Source organism: Cornus florida, unplaced genomic scaffold (assembly GCF_030987335.1).
Source record: "Cornus florida cultivar Cherokee Brave unplaced genomic scaffold, ASM3098733v1 CherokeeBrave_3.0.0_Hap2_Chr11, whole genome shotgun sequence".
NCBI lineage: Eukaryota > Viridiplantae > Streptophyta > Magnoliopsida > Cornales > Cornaceae > Cornus > Cornus florida.
This window is the reverse complement of record NW_026775581.1, coordinates 137499179-137517146: the sequence shown is the minus strand read 5'-3', so window position 1 is coordinate 137517146 and position 17968 is coordinate 137499179. Positions and strand designations below refer to the sequence as shown.

The window sequence follows — 17968 nt, the reverse complement described above, 5'->3', positions numbered from 1 at the left end:
AAGGACGAGTGAAGGGTCACTTGAGTGGCTTCGAATCCCTTTGTATTATAGACTTGATTGCCTGCAACTGCGAGGCCATTGAAGTCGCCATTGCAGTCTTGCAGGAGTGCGAAGACTGAAGAGTGCTTTTAAGGAGAGAGAAATTTAGATGTTGGAACCCTAAACCTTCAAACAAACGGAGTTATATAGGCTATGACAGCTAGACGAGAATAGTCAATACTGATGCTTAAGTGTATCTACGTATCAAGTACTAAAGCATCTTCAGTCCAGAAGGTTTACTTTCCTGCCCATCAACTCTCCATCCAACTCTCTGCTCTTGTGACTAAACAAATCGTTCTTATAATTTCTATATCTTTGGTCCATCCCTATAAGAACCTCAAAACCTGCAAAACCAAACAACAAGAACACGAACAACAACAAAATAATAATAATAATAATAATAACTTTACAAATGTAACAAAGATTGTACTCAGATTGCAAAAACATGACATTTGGATGATTTTCTGTCACTTTCTTGAGAGACAAACAGGTAGAATGTTGAAAGATTGAGTGTACCTGCAAGTGAGATGTTGAGAATAGTGCCAAGGTCGATACCAGCACTTGGTTTAGGGTCGAATAGGATTGAAGGACTAGTGAAGGGTCGCTTGAGTGGCTCCAAATCCCCTTGTATTATAGACTTGATTGCCTGCAAAGCGAGGCCATTGAAGTCGCCATTGCAATCTTGCAGGAGTGTGAAGACTGAGAGTGCTTTTAAGGAGAGAAATTTAGACGTTGGAACCCTAAATCTTCAAGGCTACAAACGGAGTTATATAGGCTCCGATGCTGCGTGAAATAGCAGCAGTCTTTTGTTTGTAACGAACCACGACTTCAGTGTCTCTATTACCTCAAATTCTAGATAGTGTCTAGTATCTTCACAGGCTTATATTAGTTCCACAAAATTTGTATTGTTGGAAATGGATTATGTAATAGCTACAGCACAAATGTTGCAGTTACCACCAAGAATGAACCATCGCCTCCTTTTTCTTATTATTGTTAAAAGCCCCCTAAAATTTTGCTTCATGTCTGCTTCTGTTGTAGGATCAGATTTCTCACTCTAATTGACAAGAACACACAACATGTTCAACCATCAAAATTATCACTCAATATTATAGCGCTATACTCTAATTCCATTGCAAAATAAAATATAATGATTTAGAATTTCGGATAAACCTTCAATGTGGCCCCACAGGCGACGCGTGTTCTTAGTATGACCTTTTTCTTCAAGTAAATACAGAGCACTAATAAAGATTTCTTCCGAGGTGGTGTGGACATTGTTCCGTGGTTGCATCTTGTCTAGGCCTGCAATGCAAATAAAATTTGGACAGTGGATCATTCATTTCTAGAATGCATTACAACAAACCACTTGGCAAATTTAGTTGGTGACCTCATACTACTTTTTTATATGGTAAAACTTGTTTTACAATAATGAAATTTTGTGAGTAATTTTGTGCTCTGCAGAAGAATTCACAAGTACTTTCTTGAGGGGATGGTGTATAGTGACATGAATTCGGATATCAAACATTGGAGAAATATCCCCAGCCACAGATTTTTTAAAAATTAATAATAAACAATTTCCAAAAGACTGCAATTAAAGGATGTCCCTGAGCAATAGATTTAACCTACTAGTATTCAAGTATCAGCCATGAAACATATGTTACAAATTATGGAAAAAAAATTTACCAGGGAAAATTACAGAGATCACCCTTCTAGTTGAGCAAAGAAACACAATTGACCTTCCCAATGTTTTTAAAATTACACCAACTTTCTCTATTAGACCTTGTCGTTAAATGGCAGGAAAGTAAATTGTAAGTTTACCATTTAACCTCATAAACTTCTATTGTCTTTACACCCATTCTAAGGGCAACTTGGCAAAGTTGGTGTTTTAAAATTTCTGCTAACATAAGCAAATTATATTGACCAGGGTTAACCACTAATGGAAAGGGGAACATGTCATCAAATTGCAAACCTCGAGGGAGGGCAGTGAAAGTATCAAAGGAAGAAAAGCAAAATACAAATAGGAGCAACCAAACTCACTATTGTATGGTACGTTTTCAAACCTCATCTTGTGAACGAAACCTCCCTTCGCACAGTGCTGTAGTCTAGAAACAATATATGGAAGTATTCTTTTCACAACAGCAATGTTAACAGTCGTAAGAGAACCCAAAGCCTCAACAGAAACTGCTGTGCAGAAGTTGAGCGTAGGCCTCAAAAGCTGAAACTTTTTTGCAGGTAAGGCCTAAAAAAACACTCGAGTGCAAGAATCTACAGAAAAACATTAATTAATGGACTACTCAGAACAAGGACTTGCATAGTTTCATACAAACCTCCAAGAATCCGCAAGTCACGGATGCATTGTTGTACTATAACCTTCCTGGATGGAGGTGCACCAGATACTTTAACACCATCAAGAAATTCACTTACTATTTCTATGCACAAGTGGGCACAACACACGCACACCCCCCTACAGGAATAAAGAAGGAAAAGAGGGGGGGGGGGGGGGGGGGGGGGGGGGGGGTGGAATCAATAAACTGATACAAATAACTTACACGATAAACACTTTTTCTTACCTTATGTCAAGTAACCGCACAAAGGATTGTGCATGTACTGTGGCTAGTTAAATAAATTACTTAGTCTCAACACAAGCATCTAAAATCTACTCTTCTTACATTACTCATAATGAAACCATTACCTCTTCGAAAAGGATTCTGCCTCCGTAGCTCCAACAGATTCCTAGCAGCCAACCGTTAAAGAACATCACAAATCATTTAAGTTTAAACTTTGGAAGCAACTGAAAAAGTAATAGATAAAATATGAATTTGTTGCCACAATTCTTTGTAGACTATTTGGAAGAACCATATGATTGTTTCTTTTTCTGTCTGAAATTATTTATTTTACCTAGGTGTCTACAACCGCATGCTTCATATAAAGGAAGATATAATATATGTATAAATTTACCTCATTAAAACAGACAACCCAGCTTCATACCCACAGATTGCCTACGCCATTTCTCCAGCATTATTCAAAAAGACCCACAGATTGCCTACGCCATTTCTCCAGCATTATTCAAAAAGACACCGGCAAGAAAAGATAATAAAGTAGCCACCGCATTCGCTTTTAAAGAAAAAAGCAATTTCACTCATTATTTTTATTATCAAGTAGATTCGGGCGGATTCGAACCACCAGCCTCTCAAATCATTAGATATGAGCGCTCTTACCATCTTCGAGCTTCCAAATCTTTATATCAGAATAGTCTTTAACATGAAGACTGAAGAGAAATTTGTTTAAAGTTTAAACAATACAATAAATGCAAAAAAAACAATATAAAAATAGATTACATTGGGTTCCTTCAGGAATAACATAATTACATGAACCGCCCTAGTTGATTCAAATACCACACTGTCCACTTACAACATTCCCGTCTGGAAATTGTCAAATGCAGTTTAACATTTTTGCCCTCAATAGTTATTAAATTTTTTTAGTCCACTATTGTAGGAGAGAGGGAGGACCAAGTAATTTTTAAATCAAGAGGAAACGCCTATGCTTCAGGAGAGGTGGGGCTTCTGAAGTACAAAACAAAATTGTACACATAAATATATAGCATTAGACAATTAAACTAAAATACAAATTCAGCACAATAATATAGGAAAAGAACATATGATTAACAGAAATACTGCACATACTCATATATCTGAACATGTAAGGTAATTATAATTTTTCATATAATATACTGAACTCTATCCTTCCATATCTAGCCCTTAATACAACAAGTAAAGCTTATATTTAGCATTAGACAATTAAACTAGAGGTAAAATACAAATTCAGCACAATAATATAGGAAAATAACGTATGATTAACATAAATACTGCATATACTCATATATACATGTAAGGTAATTATAATTTTTCATATAATATACTGGACTCTATACTTATAAAAAAAAAAATACTGAAATCTATCCCTCCATATCTAGTCCTTAATACAAAAAGTAAAGTTCTATCAAAGTACTTTCAATTATCTATTATACAAAAAAAAAAAAAATTAGAGCAGACGTAACCAAAAAAAAAAGCCAATCATAACCTACCACCTTAAGGATTGATAAATGGAAACGAAATTAGTTAAATATAGAGGATTAATGATTTTTTACCCAAAAATAGTGTAAGCAGAACCACCGTCATCTGCATCAAACCGCACAAGACCGATACCGTAATCTGGATCGAGCCCACACGACAATCATCTGGATGAAGTCCTCAAAATCATCCTCTGAATCAAACCCACCCCTCAATACCTTGTTTGAATAGAACCCCCAAAACCATCCTCTGAGTCTAACCCTAACGCTTGTTTGAATCAAATCCAGAATCTAACCTCACCTCAAGAACCTCGTCGTCTGATGGAGACCACAAGAACGAACCCTAACTGGTCTGTACCCTTGTCGTCTGATCAAACCCGCAAAACGAACCCTAACTGGTGTACCCTCGTGTCAAATCGAGCCCTCAAGAACGAACCCTAACTGGTCTGTTCCCTCGTCGTCTGATCGAGCCCGCAAAACGAACCCTAACTGGTGTACCCTTGTGTCAAATCGAGCCCTCAAGAATGAACCCTAACAGGTCTGTACCCTCGTCGTCTGATCGAGCCCGCAAAACGAACCCTAACTGGTGCAACCTCGTGTCAAATCGAGCCCTCAAGAACGAACCCTAACTGGACTCCTTGTGTCATCGAGCCCTCAAGAATGAACCCTAACAGGATTGTAGTGGAATTGTTGGTACCACTTTGAAAAACAAAAAAAAAAATTATTGTAACCTTATGTCGTCCTCTAGATGGACACCTGCTTCCTTCCTCCGCAGAAAGTTATTCTTTTTCTTTTTTATTTTTTCAAATATCTCTTCTTTCTGTTTTTTTTTCTTTAACAAAATATATGTGTACATATTAGTAAATATCACCATCTGAAAAGGTATTGAACCATTTTTTTTTTTTTTTTTGGATAAATAAAAGTTATTGAACCATTGGTATTCAAAAATTTATTTGGCATTTGGTATTTGGTATTTAAATATAAGCTTACTTGGATTTCCTTGTGGTTTGGATCTATAAAATGGATTATGGTAATCTAAGGTCCATTATGGACCAAACTCACATCCTGACATTAAGATGTGGACCAGATTCCAATTTACAAAAAAAATTGCCATTTCAGGCCGTACAACTAGATATTTACTATTATTACATTTGTCCCTTATTAGTTGTTTATCATTGATTTTATAACTTTTTAAGGAGACAAGTAATTAATGCATTATTTCTTTTTAAAATTATTAAATTATTCTTTTAATTTAAATATATATAGTTATAAAGTTTGAAATTTTTTAAAAAGATAAAAAATAATGATGAAAATATAAAGAAAATATGTTTTAACTTTTTAAAGAGGATAACTAATTTAAGACATGTAAAAAAAATAATGAACTCTTATTAGAGAGGGACTCCATAAATTGAAAAACATGAAAAGACACTACAGCCAAAATAAAGGTAAAGAAGATGGAGCAATCTACCAATCTTGGGGGTCATTGAAGATTGCAACAAGACCAAAAAGATAATGTATCTGACAGCTCAAAAAATTCACAGCATTCAACAAGCCATGGCATACATTCTTCAAAAGCACATCAGAATGTTTCTCCCCACTAATTTTATCCATATTAAAAGTTAGGGTAAAATATAGTAATACCCTTTGAGGTTTAACAAAAAAATACTTAGAAAAAACTTACTTATATTTTGGATAAAGACATTCCCTTAAGGTTCAAAAATGAACAAAAACACCCATAACATGAAAAATTGACTAAATTACCATTTGATCATTTAGGAGACTTTTTTAACTTTGCAATTTAATAAATTAGACCAATCTACCCTCTTGAATAGTTTGTGCATAAAAAAAGAGTAAAAAAAAACTTTATATTGTTCACTTTTTTTTTTTTTTTTTTTTTTTGTTAATTACTTTATAAATGTTCCAACTTCTTAAAAATGTAGACGTATAAAATGAATTTTTGATTCAATACATATATTTCAAATAAATTATATTTTGTTATTACTTTTTTTATTTTTCTTTTTTATTTTTAAATTAAGATGTTTAATTCTTTCATCTAAAAAAATTAAACCAATCTTTTTTCCTTAAAAATAAAAAATAGGGTACCGGTATAACTTTATGCATTTCCTAACATAAAAAAAAAAAATAGGTACCAGTATAACTTTATGCATGCCTTTATTTTTTTGTTTTTTTTTTTTTTCCCTTTTTTTTATTATTATTTTTTTCCCTTTTATGTTAGGAAATGCATAATATTTGATATATAATTTAAGATGCATAAAGTTATACTGGTACCATATTTTTAATTTTTAAGGAATGGTTTAATTTTTTTAGATGAAAGAATTAAGCATCTTAATTTAAAAATAAAAAAGAAAAAGAAAATCATTTTAGACGTTTACATTTTTTAGAAATTGGGACATTTATAAAGTAAATAACAAAAAAAAAAAAAAAAAAAAAAAAAGTTGAACAATATAAAGTTTTTTATTTTATTTTTTTATGCATAAATTGTCCATGAGGGTAGATTAGTCCATTTTATTAAATTGTAAAGTTAAAAAAGTCTCTTAAACGGTCAAAGGGTAATTTGGTCAATTTCTCATGTAAAGGGGTGTCTTTGTACATTTTTGAACCTCCAGGGGGTGTTTTTGTCCAAAAAAATAGGTAAGTTTCATCTGAGTGTCCTTTTGCCAAACCTTAGGAGTGTGACTGTACTTAACCCTAAAAGTTATGTGTCCATGTTCCCATTTTGATGTAGGACAATGTTTAGTAATTTTTTAATTTAGGTTTCTTATTATTCATATTTTTAATAGAAAATTTAATTTTAAGAATAATTGTTCTTCTGTTATTAGGTTTCTTTATGTTTTTTATTTTCTTTGAAAGATAGATTTTTTTTAATTATAAATATGTGTGCTTTGCAAAATTAACTTTTTATTCATTCAATTATTAATAAGATATTAAATTTCTGTGAATTTAAAACATTTACTTTGTGGATTCAAAGTAAATTGGACTGATGGCAATTGATAGCTAAACTCTTGCTGGTGACGAAGATCGACATAGAGTGGCTTTTTCTAAAGCGGAATTTCAAGACTATCAATGTAAAATCTGGCAAACGTTACAAGATATATGCTTACTAAGCTTGAGTTGCAGTAGAATAACGATAACAACAAGTTTCGCAACGACGACATGGATCATGTTTGTCTTGTTCATAATCGCAACCCCTTCCCTCCACATAGTCCCTCAGCTTGTGAGGAAAAGGTGTTTGGGAATCATAGAGATGCACGAAGATATCATGATTATGAGAATTAGGATTTGAGGAATTTTCCTCCTACTAGTTTTGATGGTTTTTTTCGTGTTGAAGATTTACAAGATTAGTTGGAAAATTTTGAGGAGTTCTTTGATTACACGGGGATTTTAGAGGATAGGAAGGTTCGCATACAAAGAGCTTCTCTTTGGTGGGATAATTGCGGGTTACTCGTGCACGACAAAAAAAATCATCGTTATGATTAACGTCTTTTGAAAGCGGAGTTTCTTCCATCTTACTATGAGGAGATCCAATTTTAGCCCTACCAACATCCTCCTGTGATGAAAAAGTTTGCACTAATAGCAAAAATGGTACCAAAAATTATGTGTTCAAAAGCCGGAATCCAAGGAAACTTGCTTAGAAGAGGAGAAGCATGAAAGAGATAGAGTTCATGATGTTGAGAAAGCCAATGCAATTGCCCCACAATAAGCTCTGGAATAGATCCAACGTTGGAAATTTCTTCAGAAACCAATTTGGAGAACTTGAATAATGACTTGCGAGAAAAGGACTTGGAACAATTTGAGGTAGAGTTGTCCAGCGTGAAGCTGTTCAAGTGTAGGGCAAGTAATAGCAAGGCGAGAATGGACCCAAATTGTGACAATGAAGAGCTTAAAGTATACCTAATTAAAATATGAGTAGTCAATGGCAAAGATGGTGAAGGTGTTAACATTCAATTAGCTCCGGTGGAATCTGCCACTTGCTTTGTGGATGGAATAAAGGTGGAAAATCATATTCCATTGAAGGATTCCATGCACAAGACATGGAATAGAGAGTTCTAGATTATACTTTACACCATCTAATCTAATGTAAAGGGTACAAAGACTTATTATCAGTGCTTTAAGTATTGTGTTATTTGGAAAGTAGGAGATAACATAAATTTTCAGTTGACAGAAAGAGGTGTTACAAAATCACTGGCCATCTTAGAATGCTATGGAAACTATAATCAGTTCCTTACATTCATGTCTATCTTTAGAAGAGTAACGAGAACAACGAAATAAAGCAGCTCCATCAACTTGATCTACACATCGAAAGGCATCATCAACTTTTACGTGTTATATATATATATATATATTTTTTTTTTTTTTTAATAGAAAATTTAATCTTAATTAATTTCCTTAGGAATTATTTTCTTTTTACTATTAAGATTTTTTTTATGTTTTCAGTTTTTTTATAGCGGTAGGTTTTCTTTTATTATAAATATGTGTATTTTACATAATTAACTTTTTATTCACTCAATTATTAATAATATATCAGATTTCTTTGAATTATTTCTTCGATTTGTGAATTCAACACATTTACTTTATGGATTCATAAACTGTTCTTTATAAATAAATTTATCACTTTCACTTACGTCACATTTCTACATATTTTTTCACAATTTCAAAAATAATTCATAGAAGAATGAACAAATAATAAATAAACATGATCAATGACTTCATTATTATAAGAAACAATTTAAAAAATAATCCGTTGAAGAACAAACGCATGATCAATTATATTATAAGAAAAAATTAAAAATATATAAAATTAGATATAAAAGGAACACGAGAAAATTTCTAGGTTATCCTACATCAATAAATTATACATAACTCTAGAAGTGATTATACATTTTTGAAATCACGAAATGCATAAAGTCATGAGGTGATCAATAAAGCAAAAATTTATAGGCAGAGATCTTTCTTTTATCACGAATTAACTAGTCATATCGTACAAAAATGTGAACATTTTAGTGGCCATTTAAGGCACATTTGACATATATAGCCATCTAAGGCAAACCAAACTTTTGACACATGAAAAAAGGAGTGGACGCGTATTGGTTGAGCAGCCTTTAATTTTTCATATAAATATGTAATTTAAGATCCAAATGTTACTTAAAATAATAACTTTTATTTTATCGTTTCAATATTATAAAAAGGTAATATTGCACCACTAGCAAAATTTTACGGGTTGCTCTGAATAACCATGAAAAAGCTCAAGGGTATAAGTGTGATTTTATATATATATATATATTTTTTTTTTTTGGGTAAGGGATACGATCATCCGAGTGTGGTTTCCCTTTCTTTTTAAAATTTTTACAAGTCAAAATTCCCAAAGGCCGCCAATGGAGATCAAGATGGGATGATGATACTGTACTTCTGATAGAGAGATGAGTCCTGCTTTACGATTTCTACAGCGGATGAGGGCCATAACCTCACCATGTTCACTTCTTTCTCATTCAAGAATTCCATGTACGTTTCTGTGTGTTTTTTTTTTTTGTGCAAGTGTGTGTTTATATATATGGTTTCGTGTTTAATGTACTCTACGAGTTAGAATTCAAACGGAGGCTTAAAATTTCAAGATCTTACAATGAAATTCTTGTTATACGACTATCTCATTTTTGGTACTACTACTCTTGACACTAGTGCAGTTTATGGAAAATTTGAACCGTCTAGGGCATGGATGAAGGGCGTTGAACCTGCGCTATATAATCGTGCGTCGATATCTCACTGGAAGTTATATATACTAAAGAATTATGTTCAGGATTTCTGTAAATCAGGTAAGTTTTACAGTTAGTCGTAATTTATTTATTTTTCACTAAATTTATTTCTTGTAAATTTTCAATTTGATGTTAATTTGATGTTTTTCATTATTTAGCCCTATTATTTTCACATAAAGATCTGTTAAGTATATGCAGAGATGCGAATTGCCCTCGCTGTATGGGGAAAATTTGCCTTGTACTGCTCTGCAAATTCTGCGACTCTGTTTACTATATACGCAAAATTAGTCTTATTGCTATCGAACATACTGAGTCTTGTCAATTTTAAAGTTGAAATTAATGTCACGTTTTTCATCATTTAGTCCTATTATTTTCACATAAATATCTATACAAAATACTATAAGTATATGCAGTGATGTGAATTGCCCTCGCTGTATACAGAAAATATGTCTGGATGCTAAAACATATATGTATACATATAAATATATAATTAGGTCCAGGTTTTGGTTATTGACTTATTGTTTATCAACCAGTGGTAAATTTTCACAATTGTAAATAATTAAAAATTGAGCATCTGTATTTTCATCTATTAGGCATTAGTATACATTGTCATCTAGACACCATTTGTTTTATTAGTGGCCTACTAAACATTTTGGATTAGCTTGTAGGTGACATAAGTATTGGTTTCTTATTAGGCAAAACCATATATCAATAATTTTTCTTTCACCTTTTGTGGTTCATCTAGTCAGTACAACTAAGTAGATTCGTTTGGCAGGTTCACCATATTCATAATATCTTGTAAGCTATTTCTTAAGGTTTTCAAGGATTAACTAGGTTTAAAGTTTCTTGATGCATCATTTGATGCTATTTTTTAGAGTATATATATAGGATTTTTTTTTTTTAATTTTAATTTTAATTATTATTATTATTTTTTTATGTGTCTATGTTCAATTGTGCATAAATGGAAAGAGGCATGTTTTTATTTGGATGAGCTGTCATTGGATGCCTCTCCTTTTATGTTTTCTTGGACAATATTCTGTTTGAGGACTTGTGATGCTTTTTGTGCTTACAATGATTCTTCTTTCTTTCGATCTTTTGCCTTGGGTGGATGGGTGTGGTGCTTTTCTCTTTGCTTTGGAAGGATTTCTCATTCTTGTTCTCCCGCCGCCTCAATCTTTTTTATAATATGGTTTCTGACCAAAAATGTGGAAGCTTGAAGTTGTAATAGACCATCATAAGTTTATCAATTTTGAAACGTTTTGTCATGTGACACCTGTCAGAACAGATATATGTTATTTCTCCTTCAGTCAAATTTGGTGTCAAATATGTTACACTATCTGAATGCTGAAATTGTAATTATTGTTTATTTGGGCTTATCACTCATTATTTTCCTCAACTTCTGGAAATTAACTACTGATGAAACATATGGTTTCTCTTGTTGCGCCTGATGCCTCATTCAGTTCGATTACTCTCAAAATACGTCCCTGCTCTATTTATTAGTATGCTAATATATCGTTGGCACTTTTTCAGGACGGAAATTCCCTATGGGGACTATATTTGGTGCATCAATTGTATATGGATCAGTCACCCTTTGGCCACGCATTTCCTATGCTATGGACGGTGAGCAGAATATGTCGGCTGATGTGGTGCACTCCGAATACTTCATTATATATGATTAATTGTACACCAATTCTTTTTAATCTACCTCATTCCTCTCAAACATGTTTAGCATTCTGTTCTTTCGATAATGCAGGTTTTGATGTCTTAGTGTATGATCATGATGCTGATCTGTTGGGTGTGTCAGACAGAGAAGAAGATCCACATGCGATGTTGGCATTTTCAAGGAAAATGTGGCTGCCCGTTTTTCTCTTCTTAACTGTGCTGCTGAACTGGAATCATCCTGTTGTCCTTGCAGCTAAAGTTTTTTTTTTCCTTCTAAGCACCAAGCCCAGACCTTTCTCAGTTTACCTATTTGTTGAAAAGGTGAGAAGGCATTGTATCTTAATTTGCTGCATGTATAACGTTTCTACTATCTAATAAAGCTGCCTCAAAAATTTGTGAAGCATAAACAGATTTATATCTACATGAACATAGAAAATGTAGTTTGATGCACCCGGGCAGACTTAGCAGCTGAAAACACATGAATTCGTATTATTAATGTGAACATTAATATGGGGCAGCATCAATTCACACCTAGTGCAGGAATAGTTATTCTCATCCTTCTCAATAACTTCATGTCAGATTCAGTTTTTATCAATTTCCAATTTTTTCAACTGTGTTGCATATCACATATCAAGTGGATTAGATATAAATTGGTGTCTAATCCATGAAATCATATTTTTTTGTTTAATAAAATTATAGAATAGAATTTTAATTTATAATGCTAGGAGATTCTAATCTCTAGTTAATTTAATTTTTCGCATACAATATAAACATGATAAACCATGTTACATAACACCTGGATATAGGTATGCGTTTCTTGTATTTTGTTGGATATGCACCTAGAAAACGTATCAAATAAATTCAAATTTACTGTATACATAATACCCTCCATGTTAAAAGGCAAAACACCATCGTACCTAGGAACTATATTAGTACACCATTTTCATATGTCCTTGGATTATTTTATTTGATAAATCTGACACTCAAGACATATATTCACACCCAAGACATGCACATACCCAAATCTATAGAACATAGATGGCAAGGACATTCAGTACAACGTTAGGATTATCCAACATTTTATTTTTTTAATTTACTTGCACCTAGCTGAATAGGTCCTCCCCTATTGTTGTTACTGGATATAGACCTAAGCTTTGGCATCATTTGTGCGAAGTGGTTGTCCTTTGGTTAGGACTCACGTTCTCTTTTGGATCTCCAAGCTTTTACTAATGCCCATTGAGTATCCCTCTAGTCCTTAAGTTGTCATTATCTTAATATTCGTGCTCTTATTCTTATTTTTAAAGTCATTGAGTGATAATGTAAATGTGTAATGTGGATTTTTTCCCACAACCATGTAATATAGATGCGGATTATGAAAATGAATAGAGATCCAATAAAGTGAACTTTTGCAAAACCAATAGTGGGGTTTCGTTTGAAAACTACAAAAGATAAATTATGACCTGCAAAACCAAATTTGATATGAGATTGGCTGGCAGCTGTCAAGTTGAGCCTGTTTAAGTAGTACACTAATGTTGCGTTTGGTGTGCAAGAATGGAATGGAATGGTCATTCTCATTCTATTGTTTGGTTGTAAATATAAAATGCGTAGGAATGGAATGATAATAACCATTCTATTGTTTGGTTGGATCAATTTAAAATTTAGAATAAAATAAATTTCAAATTGAGTTCTCCAAAATATCCCTCTTAGTAACAAATAAGTTAAATTAATAAAATGACATTCTTTTATAATTTTTTTAAAAATAAATGGTGGCAGTGGCGGTGGCGGTGGCGGTGGTGGATGGTGGTGGAGGTGGAAAGAGGTAGTGGTGTTAAGAGGAGACGGCGGCGGCAATGGTGGAAAGCGGCAGCAGTGTTGGTGGAGGGCGGTGGCAGTAGTGTGGTGGTGGTGGTGGAAGGAGACAGTGATGTACGTGACGGTTGTGGAAGCCAATGGAGGTGACTGTGGTAGTGGTGGAAGGTAGCGGAGGTGGCAGTGGTGGAATATGGTGGTGGTGGTGGTGGAAGGCGGTGGCGGTGGAAGACGGTGGCGGTAATGGAAGGTGGTAGCGGTGGTGGTAGTGGAAGGCGGTGGCGGTGGCGGTGGCGGTGGTGGAAGGTGGTGGCGGTGGCGGTGGAAAGTGGTCGGCGGTGGTGAAAGTCGATGGCGGTGGTGGTGGTGGAAGGCGGTGGTAGTGGTGGAAGTCAGTGGTGGTGGTGGTGAATGGCGGAGGTAGTTGTGATGGAAGGTAGTGGTGGTTTTTGGATTTGGAACATGAGAGTTTTTTGGGAAGTGAATTTAAAAAAAATTTACTTGGGAATGGAATGGCCATTCCATAGGTTTAATTGTGAAATGGATTTTCATTCCAATGGAATAACCATTCTTACTTTCAATGGCATACCAAACAAAAGAATGGGCATTCCATTCATGCACACCAAACGAAGCATAAGTGGGCTTGCGATTTATAGTAAACCCACCTATCCAGAATAGTGGGGACCAAACCCCTAAGCCAAACAGTTGCCAGTCAATCTCAGACCAAAATTGGTTGCACAAGTTATACTTTTATTTTATTTTTGGTTTTCTAGCGGACCCCAGTATTGGACTCACAAAAGTTCACTTTATTGGATCTCTATTAATTTTCCAAAATAGATATTTGTTGTTTGTGTGCATGTGTGTGTGTGTTGGGGGCTAGGAAGCACGGACATGTCCCGACACGTGTTGGACACAGACACGCGTCGGACATGTCCTGACACGTGTCGGACACACCAAAAAACGTGTCTGGAATTTTTTTTTTATTTTCGGACATGGCACGGACACTCCGCAGACACGCATGTCTGGAATTTTTTTTTTTTTTTTTTTGTTTTGTTCTGAATGCTGATATGCTCTGTTTTTTGTTTTGTACTACCCTTTTGGTATTATAAATGGTAAAAGTCCTAGGTCAAATGATGGATGGGAATAGATGATAGTACACTGACTTGCTTTTGTATCTTTTTTGGGGACTAGCCTTTAGGTTTTTGTGAATGTTAAGTGCTAACAGTAAAGTTTTGAATGTTAAATAGTCATGAATGTTAATAGTCCTTTTTGTCTATGCTTTTGTATTTGGAGAAAAGTTGCAATGATGATTTAATGATACTAGTTATTATTCTAATGGCTTGGTTTTTATTTGGTTTTATAACTCTACAACATTGTTCTTTTATAGTTTATTAGTTATGAGTTATGATTTGTGTTTTTTTTTTCATTGTGAGGTTGATGAAAAATAGTAACACTCAGTAATTTTTAAAGTACTACATAGTGTGTGTTTGTGTATATATATATACTATTCGCCATGTCCCCGCCGTGTCCGTGTCCTAATTTTTTTGGATTTGCCGTGTCCGTGTCCGTCATATCCGTGTTCATGCTTCTTAGGTTGTTTGGGGGACCTACATGACACACAATTAGAATATGGAGTGTTACTTTGAACACTTCTCCCGTTGACTTTTGAGGCCTAGATATGAAATTATATTATTTATTTATTGTGCAGTTTGTGTTTGGTTTACACAGGCATTATTATGAGCCATGGTGAAAATTCCAAAGATTAGCAAACTGGTTGAGCTATGAGCTTGACCTGGTTTTCTAGACCATTGATTTTAGGGATATTACTGCAAATGGACATCTGCAAATAGAATTTGCAAAGAACTATTTAAGAAACATGTTTCAAGCCCATCTATTAATTATAACATGGGTAATTTATGTTTGATTTACATATGCGTAATAGAGATGACATTCCCGTATGTGGATGATGATTGTTTGACATAGTGTTTTCTAAAATTTTGTAGTTACGCCGTCGATCTATGAGCCAACAGCCTCTCTTCTACAAATTTAATGTGAGTTTTCTTGCACTATTACTTATAGGAGTTGCTGGAATACATGACAGAAATTTCCTTGAAATTCTAAACTTGTTGATTATATAATCTAGTTATTGTCGTATTTTTTATATATAGTATTTTCATCAAAATTGAATTGTTCATTTCTTAATGAGAAAGAGTTGCAGTCAATGAACACTAAGGATGATCTAGCTTCTTTTACTTTCAACATAAGAACCTTTTCCAAAATGCCAAACTGGCCTATCCTATGCACAAGCAGCCATGATATTACCACATAAGAGTTTGCCAATTTTCTTCGGAGTCTGCTAGTCTCTCGTGGGCACTTGCGCATCTGTTGCCCGTGGACCAGCAATTAGTTATATATTTATTTATATGACTTTTGGATCAATTTCTGGTTTTTGCCTTTTGGGCTGCAGAGAAGAATTTGATAGTTGAGAGAGAGAAAAAGCTGGCTATTGGCTCAATTTCATTTATGTGAAATAATTGGAACTCACATATAGTTTATATGATGCATTTGTGCTTCCAACTGCAGCATCTGATAAAAGTCACATTAGTCTCCCTACGAGTACCAATAATTTTTCCTATTGGAGATGCATAATTTTTCACTGCCAAACCTGACGACTCCTAGTTCCCATCTCCCTAATTTATCCTGTTATAAAATTTAGCGTCAACTATCACTACAGAAGTTAGTTGACGAAGTTCTAATATGTTCTCTACTCTGCAGTCATTATATGCCAGCAAAGTTGAAGTTGAAGACTATGCATTTCTCTGCCTGGCTAGAGTTGAATTAAAAGGTCAGAAGTTCACTTTGATTGGAATTCTGGGTAGCTGGTGGGTTTTGCCATTGTCACCATCGGAGGGAGAATTTTCTGTATTTGGAAACATCAATCTCAAGAATTATTCCAGATTATGAGATAACTAGGAAAAATAGCTACTATTTCAAATTCATGGTTGTTAACTGGACTACTCTCTTTAGAGTTTCTTTCCAGTTCTGTTTTTCATTATTCAGGGGATATATATTTTCTTTCTTTTTGGGGACTTAATGACAGAAAATGTGAATTGAATACCACTCTGTACAAAAGAAGAATTTTTTTCAGCTACATTTCATGAAAGATGATATACTTTGGTCCCCTAAGATGTATCAGTTATTATTTACGGGAGAAAAAAGAAAAAGAAAAAAAAAAGGAAGTACTTGTGAAAAGCATTTATTTTTCTTATGTAGCTTTCTTCTGTAATTTCTTGGAAGATTTGAACAAAAGGCACCGAATGTGATGGCCAATTTTAGTTGATTTGGTGTCACTTGGTAGATATATCTACTTATCTGTTAGTTCGCCATATTGTCTGATATGCGATCTTTTTTCAAATCAGATATGTGACCCTATCGGTCAGTTTACACTGACTTTGTCCGAGTCTGGTGTATTTGTCTGAGTTTGTTACATCGTGACCGATACCGTAACTGTGACCGATACTGCGAACTATAGCATCACACATCATTTTGACATTTTTTGCTTTGGAGGATAATAACCTAAACCAAGGGTAAATGGTGGGCACCAAAAGAATTAGTTTATATATGTGCGTCATACATATATTCGTAAACTTATATTGTTTTATTGCTGGGAAAAGTTAATTAGTAATTAGTTTTGTTCGTTGTAAGGTGTCCGCTGCAATTAAATGATTATTTCGTGCATTTTTGTTCTTAAACATTGTATTTTGATTAATTTGTTTTGCTCAACTTTCATCTTTATATGGGCACGAATTTTCATTATTACAATAATAGCAACTTCCAATTTTGCTGGTTAAACAGTTCTATCAACTCCTATTTAACCAATTTAAAGTCACTTTCATGAATCCAGAAACATTGGTTCGACAAAAATTACGAGGTACAATGATTAAGCAAAACACCATCTTTGGATTAAGCATGGAGACCTCCCTATTAATAGAGTGTTAGGACATTGAAATTACTAGCATTTTTCATTGTACAAAATGAACCGAAAATTAGTTATTGAATTTTCCAAACATCCTTTTACAGTCAACTCCAACACATCCACATTTTAAAAGTGGTACATTTTTTTTTTTCTTTCCTTACTCCATTTAAGCAAAACACCATCTTTGGATTAAGCACGGAGACCTCGAGCGTAATAACATTGAAATTACTTGCATTTTTCATTATACAAAATGAACCGAAAATTAATTATTGAATTTCTCAAACATCCTTTTACAGTCAACTCTATCATATCTACATTTCAACTGTGGTACTTTTTTTTTTTCTTTTTCATTCCTTACTTCATTTATGTCATGTTTGGTCGTATGGAATTGGTTTCTTTCCTCTAATTTCAATTTCAAAACACCAACTCAACACAAAATCAATTTATTATTTCTTTGTTTGATGTTCCAAGTAAAGGAAAATTGGTTGAAGGTGCTGTGGGTACATCGAGCCTATGTGGGATATGGTGGGGGCAGGCGCACCCACTGAATTTTTTTTATTTGCATTATGTACCTATAAATTTGATCAAATATTGAAATAGCCACACTCAAACTACGAAAAAAATCCAATGACGCCCCCCTCCCCACAA

At 33.9% G+C, this 17968-nt stretch overlaps 1 protein-coding gene across 4 annotated transcripts; it reads left to right on the top strand.

Moving 5' to 3' along the window:
• The first annotated feature begins 9417 nt into the window (after positions 1-9417).
• LOC132284394 (uncharacterized) lies at positions 9418-16495 on the top strand. Of its 4 annotated transcripts, none has more exons than XM_059786504.1 (6): positions 9419-9625; positions 9805-9933; positions 11404-11493; positions 11678-11856; positions 15348-15395; positions 16120-16495. In XM_059786504.1, the coding sequence occupies exons 1-6, from the start codon at positions 9544-9546 to the stop codon at positions 16306-16308; spliced, it is 717 nt and encodes a 238-aa protein (XP_059642487.1). In that variant the 5' UTR covers positions 9419-9543; the 3' UTR covers positions 16309-16495. The 4 variants fall into 4 exon arrangements, with proteins under 4 accessions (XP_059642486.1, XP_059642487.1, XP_059642485.1 ...); XM_059786502.1 differs by having other exon boundaries at positions 9800-9933; positions 11627-11856; XM_059786501.1 differs by having other exon boundaries at positions 9420-9625; positions 11627-11856.
• The last annotated feature ends 1473 nt before the right edge of the window (positions 16496-17968 follow it).

Excerpts from the sequence above, each read along its gene's own strand:
- LOC132284394 (XM_059786501.1), top strand. The coding sequence starts at position 9,544 with ATGAGTCCTGCTTTACGATTTCTACAGCGGATGAGGGCCATAACCTCA. Across the intron at positions 9,626-9,804 it reads TTCTCATTCAAGAATTCCAT|TTTATGGAAAATTTGAACCG; the intron begins GTACGTTTCTGT and ends ACACTAGTGCAG. Across the intron at positions 9,934-11,403 it reads TCAGGATTTCTGTAAATCAG|GACGGAAATTCCCTATGGGG; the intron begins GTAAGTTTTACA and ends GCACTTTTTCAG.